Raw genomic sequence first — 19335 nt, forward strand, 5'->3', positions numbered from 1 at the left:
AACTACATAGTGTTAAACTTTTGACCAGAGTGATTAAAGAATTAAAAAAAAAAAGTTAAAATTTTAGGGGGGCCACACTTTGTACTGTGTTATGTTTTTTTGGAATAAACAGTACCACTTTTTGTGGCCCCCTTTTTTGAGGACCTAAAACTTAACCATTTTGAAAAAAAAATAGTAATTTAGAAACTAGATTCAAAGGACTATGACTTTTGTTTTTGTTATATCTTAAAATTTTTAGCATAACTATCTTCAAATTCTTGTTGAAGTTCAGAAATTACTAATTTTAGGAAAAAGGTGTCCACTTATACCCCCCTTTTGGCACCACAACTTGGTGCACTTACCTTTATAATAATCAAAGAGTTACTGAGCAACAAATGTAGTACTTTGCAAATAGCACACTACGTTGGTAATTAAAGGCTCCAGTCATTCTTATTTTGGACTCTTTATTATTAGAATATGTGTTGATTTTTTGTAGCTTCACTCGGACAAATTTTTGAATATATATACAATTAATTATAAGATTGTAATTATGTTAATGAACAGACATGTCCCTTCATGGGACATGTCTATTCTTTACTCACTTTCTTATATATATAAGAGGTCACTTCCATTTTAAAAACATATACCAAAAACATGGCAATGTGAATACATTTATAATAGACCTCTAAAAACTAACATGGTATCAGAGTAGGTTCCCTACTAGCCTGTGAGACTTAACTAATAAGATATAATACATAAAAGACATTTAATCATAAATCAGAAGCATATGCTGCAAAACTTATTCAAATCAATCTGTATGGAGATACCTATTATTACTACTGGCACCAATGTACAATGAAAATCAAATCAGAGAGGACAGATGATAGAAAGATAAATCTAACACGGTGTCATCTGCATTGAACACTATGTCTGGAAAATAACAGTGCTACCATGACGGTGATGGACTAGGAGTTCTGCTCATTTTCATGGGCTATTAAAATTGCACTCTCTACTTTGGCATACAATTGTGTCTTCTAGAATAGATAAGTTTTTTAGACATTTAAATCATGAAATTCCTAAACCAGTGATTAAGTATATCAGATAGCCAATCGAAATAGAATATATTGAGTGGATAAATGGAATAGTCAACTTCACCAAACTTATATCATCCCTATACAACGTATATTCAGAAGTGTGTTATGGAGGAAATGTTAGCAGTGTGCAATTAACATTGATATATTGACATACATCTTGAAATGCTCAAAAATAACATTAAAACAAAAGCATTGACTCCACACCGTCAGTGAGTTGTCTAATTAAATCACAATGTCCCATGTACATGCTTAGTCAGCTCGATAAAAGGGAGTAATTCAAAAATAAATGGCTGAATACCAATCCAAAAATAGTCCTCTTCATTTCCCTTTGGCTCCGTGGAGACTCTAAGGTAACAACAATGGGTGAGGTGCTTCAAAGGTGACCTCATCACCATTCTCTCAATGGTGACTACCTCAATTCCCCCCTATCGTGGCTAATTGCAATAGTTAGAAAGCATACATGATATTTGGCTCATAAACTCTATACAACAATATGCAAGCATCAATAGATCATAGAATGAGTTTTGACATGATATTCTATGTGCTACTATGAGAAAAGGTAAAAAGCAGAGGGAGATTGAGATTGAGAGGGAAATTTATATTTTAGGCAACCTTGAAAGAGAGGGAGTAGATAGATGATATGATTTAGTCAACCTTTGCTAATCTCGATCATATTGATTAAGAGGGAGTAAATCATGTTCCAATGATTCTTCATGATCAATAAATTCTAGCAAAAAAGAGGACAATGATTCATGAATATGCCTTCTATGTGATTTTAATGGGCCTATCCCCTGAATATATCATGATGAAGTGATGACTTCCAAATGATGTCACTTGTATTTGTAGAAGTCATTGTAAGGTGACAATCTTACAATAACTTGTATTATGAGATCAAACAAATTGAGTATATGGTGAATGTGTTGCATCTCAACATTTTGGGAGGCCATTAATCACAGAGTATTTGGTGAATATCTTTGGTATTCTGGGAGGCCAATACTCTTGATATCATATGTGGTATCAAACCTTATATTGAGTAATTGGTGAATATCTTATGATATTCTAGGAGACCAATACTCGTGATGTAAATGTGATATCACACCTTATTTGAGTACTTGGTGAATATCAGATGTTGACATTCTAGAAGGCCAATACTCTTGATATCAGATGTTATATCAAAACCTTTTGAGTACTTGGTGAATATCTTTGATATTCTAAGAGGCCAATACTTGTAATATCATCTGTGATATCAAAATGATAGATATCATTTGATCAAAGATTTTTTTTTTTGCCATACCTAATATTACCAATGGTGTAATACATGTCCTATGTTTATCCTCCCTAGCTAAGAGGGAGTGTTGATGTTTTGTAGCTTCATTCGGACAAATTGTAGCTTGCACACACACACACACACACACACACACACACACACACACACACACACACACACACAAGATTGTAATTATGTTAACGAATAGACATGTCTATTCATAGGACGTATCTATTCTTTACTCACTTTCTTTTATATATATATATATATATACATGTACATATATATATATGTATATATATATGTACATATATATGTATATGTATATATATATGTACATATATATGTATATATATATGTATATATATACATATACATATACACATACATATATATACATATGTATATGTATATATATATATATATATATCTATATATCTATACATACATATATATATATATATGTATATATGTACATATATATATATATGTACATATATATATATATATGTACATATATATATATATGTACATATATATATGTATATATGTACATATATATATGTATATATGTACATATATATATATATGTACATATATATATATATGTACATATATATATATATGTACATATATATATGTATATATGTACATATATATATGTATATATGTACATATATATATGTATATATGTACATATATAGATATATATGTACATATATATATATATGTACATATATATATATATATGTACATATATACATATATATATGTACATATATATATATATATGTACATATATATATATATATATATATGTACATATATATATATATGTACATATATATATATATATATATATATATGTACATATATATATGTACATATATATATATATATGTATATGTATGTATACATATATATATGTATGTATATGTATGTATACATATATGTATGTATATGTATGTATACATATATATATGTATATATATGTATGTATGTATAGATATATATGTATGTATGTATAGATATAGATATGTATATGTATGTCTAGATATATATATATATATATATATATATATATGTATATATATCTATATATATATGTATATATATGTATGTATGTATAGATATATATGTATGTATGTATAGATATGTATATGTATGTATGTATATACATATATATATAGATATGTATATATATATATATATATATATATATCTATACATACATACATATATATCTATACATACATACATATATATACATATATATACATACATATATATATATATATATATATATATATATACATATATATATCTATATATATATATACATACATACATACATACATATATATATACATATATATATATACATGTACATATATATACATATATATATACATATATATATATACATGTACATATATATACATATATATATATATATATATATGTATACATATATATACATTTATATATATCTATACATATACATTTATATATATATATATATATATATATATATATATATATATATATGTATGTATGTATGTATATATATACATATACATTTACACACACACACACACACACACACACACACACATATACATTTATTTATATATATATATATATATACAAATACATTTATATATATATACATATACATTTATATATATATACACATATACATCTATATATATATACATATACATATCTATATACATATATATACATATACATTTATATACATTTATATATATACATATACATATATATCCATTTGAAAAACATATACCAAAAATATGGCAATGTGAATACATTTGTAGCAGACCTCTAAAATCTAACAATATGAATATAAAAACTACTAATAAGATTTTGCATCTTTGGAAAATTCAAAATCAAGTCTTGAACTATAAACTTTCAAATTTGAACTTTAAACTTGTAAATGTGCATAAGCTACCAAATAAAACTTGTAAACATATATACCTCAATCAAGATTTTGATAATACTATAAACTTGATAACCTCACGTCTGTTTTGATACATGAATTTTATCATTTATAGTCTTTTTTTGCATTCCATATATTTGAAGATAAGAGAGACACAAGACCTTGAAATCAATTAGCCTTGACATTATAAACACTTTGTTGATGACCATATTTCTTTATATTTGGAACTTGGTATATGGAGTGATAATCATCTCTAAAGATGATAGTGGTATAAGATATTTGTGTAGTCATCAAGTTATGATTCCATGGTTAAGAAAAGTGTCTTGAACCATAACCTCTATCTTGAAATTAAAATGTGTGATTCTCTTAAAGAATTTTGAGTAGTCTTGACTTTGAGTGAAATATTATTTATTTATATGATACCATTATTTTAGAAAGAATATGAATGTAAGAGAAATTACACATATTGAATAGCTATAGTATCAACGTGGTTTTCAATTCAGAAAATAAAAATATGAGGGTTTACATACTAGTTATATTGGAAACATTAGATGCCTTTATGCCATCTTGTTAGAATATGAATTATTACTAAGTAATAAGATAAATAATAATAAATTAAATAAAAAGAGATCCAAAGCATCAAAACTCCTGCCTAATGTATAATGCTTTTTGTTAGGCCCTTAATGGCTGTAGTGCTACATGTGGAAATGGGTTTAACATGGAAAAATCTTTAAGTTTTTGGGCATTCCATTTGCTTCTCAAACTTCCCCTATGGAACTGTGGAATGGTGTCTTGACATAGATTGAAATTTTTTGATTTTTTCTAAAGTGTTGGCTGCTACGTGCATGTATACTACTCCTCATGATGGGCCCCTTCCAAAGCACCATACCTCAAGCTTGAACACCTCCTAAGGGATTTCCTCTAGGCCTTTGATGCTGTGCATCATGACTTTCATAGAGTTGCCAGGGACTTTTTCTTTTTGCCCAAGGATTCTGGTGGTCTTGGACCACTTTCCACTCACAAACAAGGGATTGCCTTCAAAGCTAAGTGGGTCATTCAAGCTCTCATTGGCAATGAGGTTTAGAAAATCTTGTTCCATATTTGCATTTTTTCAGGCTTTCTGGTTAATCATTTTGCTTGGAAGGGGATTTGCTTTCAAACCCTTCTTGTTACCATTGCACCAGTGCAGATTTAGGGTAGCTTTGTTGCTAAAAGCATTTGGAAAGCTTGGGAAGCCATCAAGTCATGGCTTCATTGGGTAGGCAATGGGTTTAGAGATGGGCTCTCTATGAACTTGCAAAATTTGTGGTGGTCTCCCTTGTTTTCTGTTCAAGGTGTTCCACTAGCTAAAATTCAAGGAGCTAGTGCATTATGCTTATTGAGAAGGGGAATCGAGACACCCAAAGATTTGTTTTCCAACATTACTATAAGCCTTTGCTCATGGGAGGATCTTCAAGTGCAATTCAAGCTTATCCGTCTAGATCAACATATAGTTGATCTAGTTTCTGCAATGCCTCCCCATCTATTGCACAAGCTTGGTATTCATTCATCTTGCCCATGGTGGAAAGATTGGAAGTGGTATCCTACCACTCCTAAGACCAGTTACAAACCCAAGTTGGGCTATCTATGGCTAGTTCCCCACCTTTCGATGGTTGATACTCTCAACCAATGTTGGCATTTGCAATCCTCTCATAAGACTTGGAGTCTTAGATTTTCCACAGTTTGGAAAACCATCATGGAGCCAAAAATAGGTCACTTTGTCTGGTGTCTCCTTTTCCAAAGATTGACATTAAGCCCTTGGCTCTGACATCTAGGAGTTTAGGACCCTAGATATCCTTTTTGTGGCCAACTAAAAAGTTTCTTGCATATTTTTTGGTTTTGCAAACAAGCCCAAAATTATTGGCTCTAGATCCATGAGTTTTTCAAGCCTTTCAGCCTAGAAGCCTTTACATGGCATATGGTTGTGCTGGGAGATTCACCCAGGTTTCCTTTTTAGTGCTCCAAGATATGGCATTCTTTCATAATGGAGATTTTATTTATGATTCAAAAAGACCACAATACTTTTTAGTCTCTCACAACTTTCTTGATATATATGTTGCTATGTATTTTAAAGCATGTATTTCTAATAATGTCATGACACACATTCAAGTATAGACAAATAAGGTCATGCTGGAGGTTGCTCACCTCTAGGAGCTTTTAGCTCATTGGGGAAATGCTCCTTGTATGATTTCTTGAGTGCTAAAAGATGCTTTATTTGGTGATCATATTTCTCATGATCGTTAGAGAGGTCAAAGCAATTCAATGCATCGCTCACATACTCCCAAGTCACAGCCTTATCGCTACTCTCCCAATGGCAGTTTCGGTGGTCACCACCACTCAAATTTACCTCTATGGAGGTTGAATTTAGGTTGGTCCATAGTCGCTCCTCCTATTGCCCCTGATACAGGCTAGCCTTCTGCTCATAGAGACCCCAAATGGGCTTTCCCTCAACTAAATTTAGCTATCTCTCTACCCAGGGCAGAGGGAGAAAAGAAAAGATAAGATAAGATAATTTATTAATGTCCAACAGGAGACCACAAGCAGGTCTAAGGGACTAAGAATACAAACTTGGGCCAACAAGTAGCCAGACCACCAAATGGTCTGAGTACTACAAAACAAAACAGAAACAAGCAAAACAAGAAGAAAAGAGAGAGAGGGGCTACAAAACCTCAAAACTAGTGGTTCGTAACCATGGAAAAGTAGCTCAAAACATAAGGATAGCTAGCCATGTGCAGAGAAATATGAGCCCTATGCCAAGTAGAGGAGCTATGCTATTGCTAGTGGTGCAAGTGGTCTCTATGTGGTCTCCTTGATCTAGTGTGAGTGTCTGTGGATGAGCACCAAGGTTGCTTGGTTCCCCTAGGAGAGGTAATCGAGGTGAAGAAGGAAGTGATAAGCAGATGGAAAGATGTAGACCTAGTGGCAAACAACTCTTGAAGGGTGAAATCCCAAAGACAGAGAGCCTCTTATAGAAAAAGACCAAGGCACCATTGGTCATCATACCTGAAAAAGGAGATCAAGGACCTACACTCTCTAAATAAGCAATGAAACCTCCCTCTAATCTCATAGTATATGGGATAATAAAATACAAAGTATATCTCATTCTCGACTGCATCCATGTCACAACACTAACAAATCCTCTCAACTTTGTTGGTTTGATGATCTTTCTAAATATGGAGCCGGTGAGAACCCACTCTAAAAGAACCCAGTTGGATGCATAGGGCATGGGGCCATCAACGAGAAGAGTAGTAGGGACAAATAATGATACCATCTTGGATGTCAATAAAGTGCTTCACATAGAAATACATACGAGGATAGAGACCCCCTAACAGATTGACCCAAATCACTTGGATATACCTCATGTAGATGTCTATCCTGGTAATTTTATTCAACTCTAACTGAGGGAGAAGGAGATGAGTGGGAGTGTCCAACAAATAAAAAAAGGGGGAAGGTGATCAATATCAATACCAACAGTTTTGAGGAGCCTAGAAACTTGAGCATACTAGCAACAAGCATGATTGGTGTTAGATCTGAGGTAACAATCAAAGTTGAAGAACAGTAAGCCAGGTAAGAATAATGATATCTACCATCAACAGAGCCTACAAAACCCTTGATTCTATGAAGTAACCAAACTAGATCAAATATCATGTAGAGTTTGAAGGGATGAGCATCGAACTTGGCTAAGATAATACTGGTAGGAGTAGTTGGCTAACAATAGATGAGGCACCGCAGACGGAGAGTTTGAACTCTCTCAATCGAAGCCCAATCAGTGGTTAGGAGGGAGGGTCCCCAAACAGTGGAACCATAAAGGGAAATAGGTCTAACTAGGGAATCTAAGATAGGCGTCTTAGATGTAGTATCTTGGAAATGGTGGTTGAAGCACTGCCACTCAAGCAAGGCACGTGAATCCAACCCCTTATTTACCCATGACGTCATGGCTGGTCTCAAACTGAAATGTGGTCCTAAAAACAAGCTACCTAAATAGGTATAGCTGGAGATCCTCTTGATCTCGGTCCCACTGAAAAAGAATCGGCAATATGGTGTTTTCAAGCTATTGAAAACTATAACTTGGGTCTTACCCAAGTTGACTACCAACTACTAAGAATCATAAATGGAGGCTAAACCATCCAAAAGCCACTGTAACCCATTAGGTGAGGAGGAAAAAAGCACCATGTTGTGAGAAAAGACAAGGTTGGACACCCGAACCTTGTGAAGGTAACATCTGTCCTCAAGATGTGAAATGCCCCTCATAAAAGTCTCAAGCTCATCAATGTGGATGTTGAAAAACATAGGGAAAAGAGGGAAACCCTACTTAACACCAATATAACTTTGAATGAAGTTAGATAATTCCTATGGAGTCCTAAGATGTCCAACAACACTCTCATAAAGTCTCATGATGATAATGAGAAGAATCTCAGAAACCCCAATATCTCTGAGTTGCTGAAATAACACTACTTAGGGGACCAAATCAAAAGCTTTGTGAAAGAAAAAAAAGTAGCAGTAAACTTTCATAGAGTGGTGCCAAGCCTCCTTAATCATGGCCCTAAGGGTGAGAATATGGTTAGTAGTATGAAAATCTACTTTGAAATTTGCCCAACCTCTGGCCTTGCTTCCCAAATTGTCTAGTTGTCTTGTGAGAGCGATATGGAGCACTGTGGCATAGATTTTGGCAATGTTATTCCTAATCATAATAGTCTTGTAGTTTCTCAGATTAGATATTGGAAAGACCTAATGGATTAGGTGGATAATATGGTGAGACCAAGAAGGTGGAAAATTGGTGCAAACTACTCCATTGAAAAGAAAAGAAAGAGATGATCCAAGGATCGAGATCCCCATCTTGAAGAGCTTTTCCTGGATACCTTCCTCATTAGCAACCTTACTACAACTCATGGTTCTAATGACCTCAAAGATGGTGGAGATAGTAAAGATGTGGCAATGAAGGGGGGATTGACATAAAGAGGGGGCTAGTTAGGGATGTCATAAAGGTGATGATGTGGGAAAGGAGGGAGCCAAAGTCTACGTTCGTGGGAAGAGTGAGGAGGTGAGGAAAGAGCATATGCCAAAAATGTTTCGAGGAGACCCAAAGGGAGGAGTTGAGACTTGCACCACTCAAGGTAGAAGAGATGCTTCTTCTAGTGAAGAAAGCTATGGTAAGAGAGCCTAACCAAGGGAAAGGAGGGATCTAGAGAAGTGTGCATGGAACAAAGTAGGTAGTGGAAGGACTTGTAGTCATCATCAAACCATCGATTCTAAGGACAAGAACTAGGGTAGGAGCGATGAGCAATGAGAGTGATAGAGGAGTGAGGGATAGAGGGGGTGGCTGACTCACAATTTGCTATGGCAATAAGGTCAAACATGCTAGAGGCACAGGGTAGGTTGGTGAGGGAAGCAATTGGAAGGAGGCATTGAAGGTGGATGAGGAAGAGGTCAGTATTGACATTGGTGAAGGAGAAGGTGGTGCGAGTGGGTTAGGGCAGAGCCAAAGGACAGAGGCGGTGGGGGTGTATGGTGGGAGAGGAAAGGGGGTTGAGTGGAGGGGCATGAAGGGTGAGACAAAGGAGGGAGTGGTATGCCAATGGAAGGTAGGAAATAGATAAGTGACTTGTGAAGGGGATGCAGGAGGTATAGACAAGGATATAGTCAACAACATTAGCCCCACCATAATGGGGCCAACACGTGAAACAATCAGAATTAGGGAAGCAAGAAATCCCATTAAGAATCACGAGAGGAAGATTCAAAAAGCTGAAGAAGGTGTTGGCCATACCATGTCAGAGGGCCCTCAATGTCCTCAGATGAACGCTGTAAATTAAGATCATCCCTATAAATCTTGGAAGTGCACATGGAGTCTGTCTACTGATCATAAAAAGGGAGTTGAAGATCATCCTTGGTGAGAGCGTTGAAGTCCCCTAAAATGATTAAATTCCCTAGGACAAAGAACCTGTCAATTTAGTCACAAAGATCACCATAAGGGTCCCCCTTGGAACCATGGACCACATAAGGAGAAGTGGCTGGAGGGAAATACCAAACCACAATGAAAAAATCTCTAACCAACATGCTTTTGATATAGACCCACATGAACTTGACAAGGTTGCCAGAATGCATAACAGTCATTCTGCTGACAAGGTGGTCACAGACGAGATAGGCGATCCCACCGGATCTCATGATACCTCTAGAAGACTCAACCTCATCACAATAAGTAGATAGCTAGTGAAATCTAGGAATCTCGAGAAGAGGACAAGTAGGACTCTCATGAATCTCTATAACAAGAATAATATCTGCAGTACCAATGACATAACTTGGAAGTGCACATGGAGTCTATCTGTTGATCATAAAAAGGGAGTTGAAGATCCCCGATGTGAGTGTTGAAGTCCCCTAAAATGATTAAATTCCCTAGGGCAAAGAACCTATCAATCTAGTCATGAAGATCACCATAAGGATACCCCTTGGAACCATGGATTGTGTAAGGAGAAGTAGTTGGAGGGAAATACCAAACCATAATGAAAAGATCTCTAACCAACATAACTCTAATATAGACCCACATGAACCTAACAAGGTTTTTAGAATGCATAATAGTCATTTTACTAACAAGGTAGTCATGGATGAGATAGGCAATCCCACCAGATCCTCTGATACCTCTAGAAGACTTGACCTCATCACGATAAGTAGATAGCCAGTAAAATCCAAGAATCTTGGGAAGAGGATGAGTAGGACTCTCGTGAGTCTCTGTAACAAGAATAATATCCGTAGTACCAATGACATCCATAAAAAGACCAGGATGAGACCAAAGAGTACTATTACCATTCCAACATCAGACAATCAAGGAGTCCCTGCACTCCTTCCTTCCCTGAGCCTGCCATCGTCATTTAGTCTTGGGGGCTGACCTAAAAGCCCAGCTAAGAGGAGGACTATTTCAGATAACTGCCTTAAGGTTATAGATAACTACCCATTTACCCTCAAAGCCGACTGCAACTAGTGTTCAAACGTATTTGAGTTCAGTAACTTGTACTTTAGTGAGATCTTCATCAAGGTATATTTTTGAAGGCAACTTTGGAAGAGTTTTCTATGAGCCCTTAGGATCAGTAACCTGTCTGATGTGTTGTCGAATCTGATGAAAAGTGTGGAATCACATCCTATCCAGAAAAAAACCTAATGATGTTGTTGCCACTCTTACTGATGGTTGGGCTCCCCTTGAGCTAACTACCAACCCCAAGGAATTTTGGGGTTTTGATGATAAAGACCCTCCCTTGGTTGACACTACTCTTGCAACCTGAGGAATTTATTTATAATTTTAATATTTTTTTATGAGTAGTTGTCTTATTCGACTATATTCCAATTGAACTGTAGGGTAATCTTTTATCACTTGACCCCTTTTTTTGTGGATATGTATCTTTAATATTTAATTAATAGGAAATGTCTATTCATAAAAAAAGTATAATTCTTTTGAAATCAAGATTATGATGAAACAAAAAAAAAATTAAGAATTAAAAAAGAGCATATACTTTTAAATTACATTTTTTGTGACCTATGGAACTTGAAAAAAATTGCAAATTATGAATTGATTTTTAGCATGAGTATCTTAATGTGAAAAATTAACAAGCCTAAATTTTTGGTATGCTTGACATTTAGAATCAGTTCTCTTATACTATGTGACTAGTTTCGTGGATTCCTATGAAAATTGATTAATTATTGTCCAACATTGCCTTAGTTTTTTTATCTATTTGGAATTGTGAACCAAATTGTTTCCTATTGTGAATTAGTTTCATTTAAATAAATAGACATTCACTGCATAAGTTTGTAAAGAGGAGAAAAAAATATTTCATATCTATAAGGTACACACTACATCATAAACTAAATATTGTTTAAAGCTTACTTTATAGATACATTGGAATATTTGATGAAATTTTATATTCAATATTACATGCAATATTATTACATTTTATAATTTATGTGAAGCCACATGAACTTCACTAGAAATATGCAAAGGTGATATTACACTATGTCAAGGGAGACACACACAACAAAGCATCACATAACACGAGGAAAGTTTTACCTTTTTCAAATATTAAAGGGAACCTTCACTTTAAAAGCATTTCTAGTCTAACAAGGATTAAATAGAAAAGAAAATCTATTGGAAGAATCAAATAATTTGTGTAGATTACATCATTTAGTAGTAAGTTTGATTCCAATCTGTACAGAGTGATATAAAATATTTTTCATGTGTTTGCTTGTTTAGAACATTAGATATTAGTTTGGAAATGGATTGCCACTCTGAAAGTTTCTCTTTTAAGCATAAGTATGGACAATAGTCTTGCAAGATTTCCATATTTTGGGATTTGGACATTTGAAAATAATCTTGGACAAAATTTGAGAGATTTGAAAAATATCTTTCATAGAGTAGCAATAGCTGGAAGTCTGAATTCCTTCCTCTACAATTGTAGCAAAATCAAGGGTGGGTCCATTGGGAGAGCTATCAAAGCATAAATTGTAATGTGAATACAACCAAAATACCATATGAAGCAAAGAGCTAGTACAATGAGTAGGCAATATTCTCTAAAGAATGGAGAAATGAGGAGGTAGATTTTTTTGAACAAGCATAAAAATCAAGAAGAAATTTGAAAGAAAAAATAAACTAGAATGATACAAGCAAATAGTATAGAAGCATTGGAATGATCTCAATTATAAAAGGAGATCCCAACAATAACATGTCACTTTATTGATCATGCACGAATAACAAATTTATCTCGAAGAGATAAATTCCACATTTTGAACATATGGAGGTTGATGTTAAGTTGCCTAGTTCTCATGGTTCTCCTTTTGTAAGTCCTATTGTCTATTGCATGCTCGTTGAAAGTTTTCTTTATTTGACCACTGCTAGCCTAGATATAAGGAACAATGCAATTATGACCTTTTAGTTTTAGCATTCTAAGGGGAGTAAGTGAGTTCAATATAATGATTCCAATTCAGTAGGTTCAATAGACAAGTCTACTTTTGATTTTATATTTAGTCTTTTTTTTGTGGTCATTTCTTGGACATCTAAGTTTCTTCCCACTATACCTCTTATTGTAGAGGTTGAATACAAATTTTTCACTTCTACTACTTGTCAAGCTATTTGATTAAGCAAAATGTTACAATATCAACAACAACTTCAGGATGGTCTTGTAGTTGTATATTGGAATAATAAGAGTATTATTCAACTAAGTAATAATCCAATGTCTCATTGATAAATGCAACACATAACACCTTTATAAATGCAAGTATGTCTAATTGTTGCCATGTTTTTTTTTGATGAATAGTTTATAGTTGCTGGCTGCGGCCATGTTGTTTGCTCCGGCTTCGACCGATTGAAATCATTCACGGGGTGATCCTATATCCCCCTACCCTTTTTTGTGAATTGTAATCTTAGTAAATTTTATTAATTGAAAAGGACTATTCATCAAAAAAGAGAAGGAAAATAACAACTTGAATCTTTGAGCAAAGAAGTACAATGATTTGAGATATATTTTTTAGTGAAAAGAAAAATATTACTATTTTAACATATTAAATGATACAAATATATAAACAAGCTATAAAAGCAATCCCTCTTATTGAATAGTTGAAATAGGAAGATAAAAATATGAAAATCACTTCATTTACAACCAAGGAGAAATAGTGAACTAACATGTACAATAAGATAAATATATTCACTGAGGCATTAAGACTTGAATAATCTATACAACTTATTGGGTTTTCTATATAGTTAATAACAAAGACATTTTAGCACGTTCTCTCAAAAAATAGTACAAGGGATGCCTCTACATATATGAGTATGTTTAATTTTTTTTCTTTTCCATTCTTAGGAGCCATATAAGAACATAACATTGCAGAGCAAAGATGCTATAGTTTGCAAAACAAAAATATGTGTTGAACAAAAACTAGAAATTTGAACATAGGAAGTATGTGAACGAATTAGTAGAGAAAATAATTTGACCCTTTGATAAAAGAGGTACAACTTGAGAATGATTTTAGGACAAGAAAAATATTAGTATTTGAACATATTAAATGCTACAAGAATATAGACAAGCCATAAAATAAACTCTCATTATCTAATGACCCAATCAAATACATGAAAATGCATAATCCTCTTGATTTACAACCAGGAAGAAACAATGAACTAATGTACATAGTCAATTGAGTCAAAAAGTCACTCACTGAGGCATATAGACTCAAATAATTAGTATAACGTATTGGGTTTCCTATACAAGTATGTCAAAGACAATTAGAAGATTCTGTTAGAAAACAATACACAAGAGGCTTCTACAAATGAGAGTCTATCTAATTGTTGTCGAGTTTAGGAGCCATGTAGGCAAAAAATATTGTAGAACAAGAATGTTGTAGTCCACAAAAAAAGATACGTATAGAACATAAACTAGAACTCTCAACAAAGAAGTACAATGAATTGGGATATATTTTAGGACAAGAAAAAATTACTTTTTGGGAGGTATGGACAGACTAATGCCAAAAATATTACCATGAATTTTAAAATTAATGCGTTGACATTGTGATAATATTTGATGTACTTATTTAATATTGGGGAAAATAAATTAAGTTCTCAATATTAAATGTGGGTCAATGGGGGTTTGGTAGCACATGGTTTATGTAATACCACTTGGTGGTTTTGTGGGAGCTTGCTACTATTAAAGCTACCACAAGGGTGGTTGTTGATGCAAGACCAGCGAGACAGGTTCACCAAGGGAGCATTTGTGGAGGTTGGAAGCATGGCATGAGATATGTGGATTCATGCTTGTTTACATGGATTACTTGGTTTTGGCTATGGCTTTGAAGGCTTCCATGGTTGTATAGCAGTGATGTTTTGTTGAACAATACATGATCATGGATGCTTTTGGAGGCCCCTTCTCCCCCCCCCCCTCAATGAGGGTTTCCCAAAATATATCTTGTGTTACATTTTGTAGGTATTTTGTCTATTCTCTTGCATGCATATTTGAAGTGTTTATTTATTACTAGGCTATACATTCTGATTAAATTCTCCTTGTAAAAATAATAAGTAAACATCTTTATTCCAAATTCCCAAACTTAAATTCTCAATAAAATTTTCATTTTCAATCCTCTTTTGTAACACATTGCGAATTACTCAATAAGATCAAAAGCAAAACCACATCTTTAAGTTGACTAGTGCCTCTTAATTCTTATTCATTTAACAATCTCCATTACTTATTTTAGTATTTATTTGTGGCTCAATTCCTGATTTTCTAAGATTAGTTAAATTATTAAATGACTTTAGATCTGTATTCATTTTATTTTATTTCCTTTTATGATCTAGATGTAAGAATTTAGGGAGATGTGAAAAACATGCATATTGAGGGAACCATCAAACCCAAAAGCATGGAAAACAATCTTGTCCTAGCATTAAAGAAATGAAAGAGAAACACACAAAAAAATGAAACACAATTCAATGAAAGTACCCATTCAATGCGCTCCAATGCCTTTCTTCCTCTCTAAAGCATGTTGATGTAGTTCCCATGATCAATCACACTCATTCACGAAGTAAAAAAGATGATAATAACAAGAGGAATCAAATGAGGATAATTTTTTTTGAATGAAATTTTGATCTCAATTTATAGAGATTGAAGGTCAAATCTCTAGATTAGCAACTTGATGTGCAAATGGAAGATTTTCATAATGAAAGAGCTTGATTTGGAAAAGTTTCATATCATGAAAAATGTAAGAATGTCATTTTGGAAATACAGGTTTAAAAGAGAAAGTCACCAAATTAGAGTGAAAACACCAAATTAGATTTAAAAATGAGAAGGGATGGTGTTATTGGTAAAATTAAAAAAAAAAGGATAATGTAAGAGTTAGGAAATTTGAATGTAAAAATTCATTTATTCTTATAAAACTAGCAAATTATGAATTATAAAATTTAAAAATCATGAATTCACCAATTAATTAATAGAAAATAATAATTCATGAAATTTTTTTTTCTTTTTTTTAAAGCATAATACTTAGGAATAAATTATGGGTTAATTACATGTAAAGAGGACAAGTTGGTGGACTTCCGTTAAATTCAATGACATTGATGCAAATTGAATTAGCTTTGATGATTTTGAAATTATTTTGAAAGAGGCATGTTAGGTCATCAAAGAGAAGTAATTAATTAAATAAATTTTTATCTTTCATCAATGATGAAACATACAATATGGGTGAATGATAAATATCAAACACATAATATAGAATGTTAAAAGATGGGCCATAGGCACAGACCATTTTTTAGTACACTAGCTCTAAAAATAAGATTCAATGCAAATATAATATTCTTAGAAGGATGAAATATCAACTATTATTAATATTTTTATATATATATAAGGATTATTATTTTACAAATATCATCCATTTCATACTCGTCATTGTTATACAACTCACATGCAATGGAAGTTATGCTTACAAAATAAGTAATTAGCTACATAGCAAGATTAGTATATGAAACTACTTTGATGTTTACAATTATATCTTAGACTATTAACTTTTAAATTACGAAATCCAAACAAAATTTGATGATACCATTACCTAAACTGAAAACTTTAGACTCTTTAATTTATCTTATTTCATATCTTATATCTGACCATTTATCATATATATAGAGAGAGAGACTTTTTCTAGATATTGTGATGGGGAAGAATTCAAAACTTATCTATTCAAATTTAAAAATGACTAGAATATTGTGACATTGCTATTAGGATTTACTATGTAAATTTTTGAACCTAGTTTATTCAGTCAATTTTTTAGGAGTCATTCCCAAGAACTTATCTCTCATGAAAATGGATGAAACACTTGGCACTAATTCCATTAAGATAAACATTAAGCGATGGGTTGTAGGATTTGACCACTTTGTCGCGTGAGATACACGAAACTTAACAAATTATCACAGAAAAGATAGACGCGGCATCGCAAATGTTTAAAAAAAGCAAAAGAACAGAGGAAGTTTGGGAATGAGATATAACGAAAGCATTGTGAAAAACGCGCAAAAGTAGTTGATAATTCTAGATTTATCCGTCTTCCTTGGCGGACCTGTAACAACACATGAATCACAATTTCACATAAATCCAAATTCAACCGGCCACAAGAGGAATTAATTAATTAAGCTGTCTTTTACTTGGAAATTTCCCCTGCTCCAAAAACATCGTTATAAGGGCAACATTTCCATAGCATTCATTCATATTACTTGCAGGCCCTGTTTCTTGTTTGTTCAGTTTAGAGAGAATGAGTTATTACAATCAGCAACAGGTTCCCGTTGGAGCTCCTCCTGCACAAGGTATTCCTCATTTCCAATGATTGTTTTTTTTAAATGTTCAATCTTTTCCATTGTCATTTGGGTTTTCTGAAAAATCGATAAGATTGTTTTGGTTCATTGATTGAAAAACAGATATAGTTAGAAATTTAGAAGCAAGCTTATCCAAACCAATATGGATTGTGAAATTTTCATCCATAAAATTGTCTCAATCTTAATATTTCTAAATGTTTTTTTTCTTATAAATTGTTAATGTAAACAGGGTATCCACAGGCTTATCCTCCACCACCACAGGGTTATCCTCCGGCTGGGTACCCACAGGAGGGATACCCTCCACCTGGGTATCCTCAACAGGGAGGACCTCCACCTGAGACACAATCCAGAGGAGATGGCTTCTGGAAGGGATGGTGAGTCTTCTGATTTCTTTTTTGTTATGCTCAATGGGTTTATCTTTAAAAGTAATTTCAAATCTATATAGGGCTGGATTGAATCTCATTCTAAATCGAGTAGTTTTAATCGATCTATCATCTCAACACCCGCTGCTTGTGAGAAATAGATGATTGAAGGAATGATTGGATTAGGAAATGTCTTATTTGTTCCATATTTCATGTGGATCTGAGAAATTATTTTCTCCATTGTTTTAATGCAGTTGTGCTGCCCTCTGCTGCTGTTGTGTGTTGGAAGAATGCTGCTTTTGAGTTGGGAACATAAATTTGCAAAAAGCTTTAGTGGGTCTGCTAAGAGGGGATGATTGGATCAGGATTATCATTCTTTCTGTGTACAACATTCCTCGTGGCTCATCTGTACAGCCATGTTGATTTTATTGTATTGAACTTGCTTCATTTGGCCGTTGACTAGGCATCTGGTGATTATGATTGTAATATATATTTTGATAAAAAAAAAATTAAATTGGAGAAGTTGCCTCTTATAATTTTTTTTGAGATAGTTGCACAGTATCTTAACTTTGCATATTTCTAAAGTTTAACTTATAGGTTAGATTTAGACAGTTTTATGGTTGTCTTTGTATGAGAGTTGTCTTTAACACTTTTTTAAAAGCTTTAAAATCAAAAAAATGATTATTTCAAAGTTTTATTCAAAATATGAACAATTTACGTATTAAATGTATAAATCTTTTAATTATTCATTAAATGTAATGAGTAAGTAATGTTATTCAACATTTTATAGTTTTTTATTTAATGAATATAATCGGTATGATGAAATTATTTTGTATACAATAATGTGCCAATTTTGTGATTGGTTTTAGGATTAACTATCATACATGCGCATCAACAAACCTCAAACATGCACACCCATTCCCACTTGCAATTTAATATTCATTTTTTCATCATTTCTCTATATGTCCGAGTTTGGGTCAATTAATTTCTTTCTTTACAATATGTAATTCCATAGAATTCCAAATAGAATATCTAGTTTTCTATTCATGAAATGTATTTTGTGTAAAATTATGTGCCCAATTCTTTGATTGGTTTTAGTATTAGTTACCATACATGATGGTTGTCTATGCATAAGGAAATCTCTACATCCCATAATTCCTCATTGCTCTTTGTAGTCAATTATATGGGTTTCTTTTACTATGCACTTATACTGAGACCTTAAAATATCAGGGTAGGTCCTTACAAACTCACGAGTCCTAAAATATTTGGATTTGATTGTTTTGTGAAACATTTTCTCCATGATGTCCTCTTTTGTTTCT

General features: G+C 33.1%; 1 protein-coding gene across 1 annotated transcript; it reads left to right on the forward strand.

The window, feature by feature from the left end:
• Nucleotides 1–17465: 17465 nt before the first annotated feature.
• On the forward strand, nt 17466–18538 carry LOC149561484 (uncharacterized). Its single transcript, XM_089823794.1, has 3 exons — nt 17466–17645; nt 17884–18028; nt 18271–18538. The coding sequence occupies exons 1-3, from the start codon at nt 17594–17596 to the stop codon at nt 18317–18319; spliced, it is 246 nt and encodes an 81-aa protein (XP_089679920.1). The 5' UTR covers nt 17466–17593; the 3' UTR covers nt 18320–18538.
• Nucleotides 18539–19335: the final 797 nt, after the last annotated feature.

This window comes from Cupressus sempervirens, chromosome 4, assembly GCF_028749045.1.
Source record: "Cupressus sempervirens isolate cs-2001-9-10 chromosome 4, ASM2874904v1, whole genome shotgun sequence".
Classification (NCBI taxonomy): domain Eukaryota; kingdom Viridiplantae; phylum Streptophyta; class Pinopsida; order Cupressales; family Cupressaceae; genus Cupressus; species Cupressus sempervirens.

What these genes read in the sequence shown, in the direction of transcription:
- LOC149561484 (XM_089823794.1), top strand. Translation starts at nt 17,594, where the DNA reads ATGAGTTATTACAATCAGCAACAGGTTCCCGTTGGAGCTCCTCCTGCA. An exon ending in TGGAGCTCCTCCTGCACAAG is followed by an intron (nt 17,646 to 17,883) that starts GTATTCCTCATT and finishes TAATGTAAACAG; the next exon opens with GGTATCCACAGGCTTATCCT. An exon ending in GATGGCTTCTGGAAGGGATG is followed by an intron (nt 18,029 to 18,270) that starts GTGAGTCTTCTG and finishes GTTTTAATGCAG; the next exon opens with TTGTGCTGCCCTCTGCTGCT.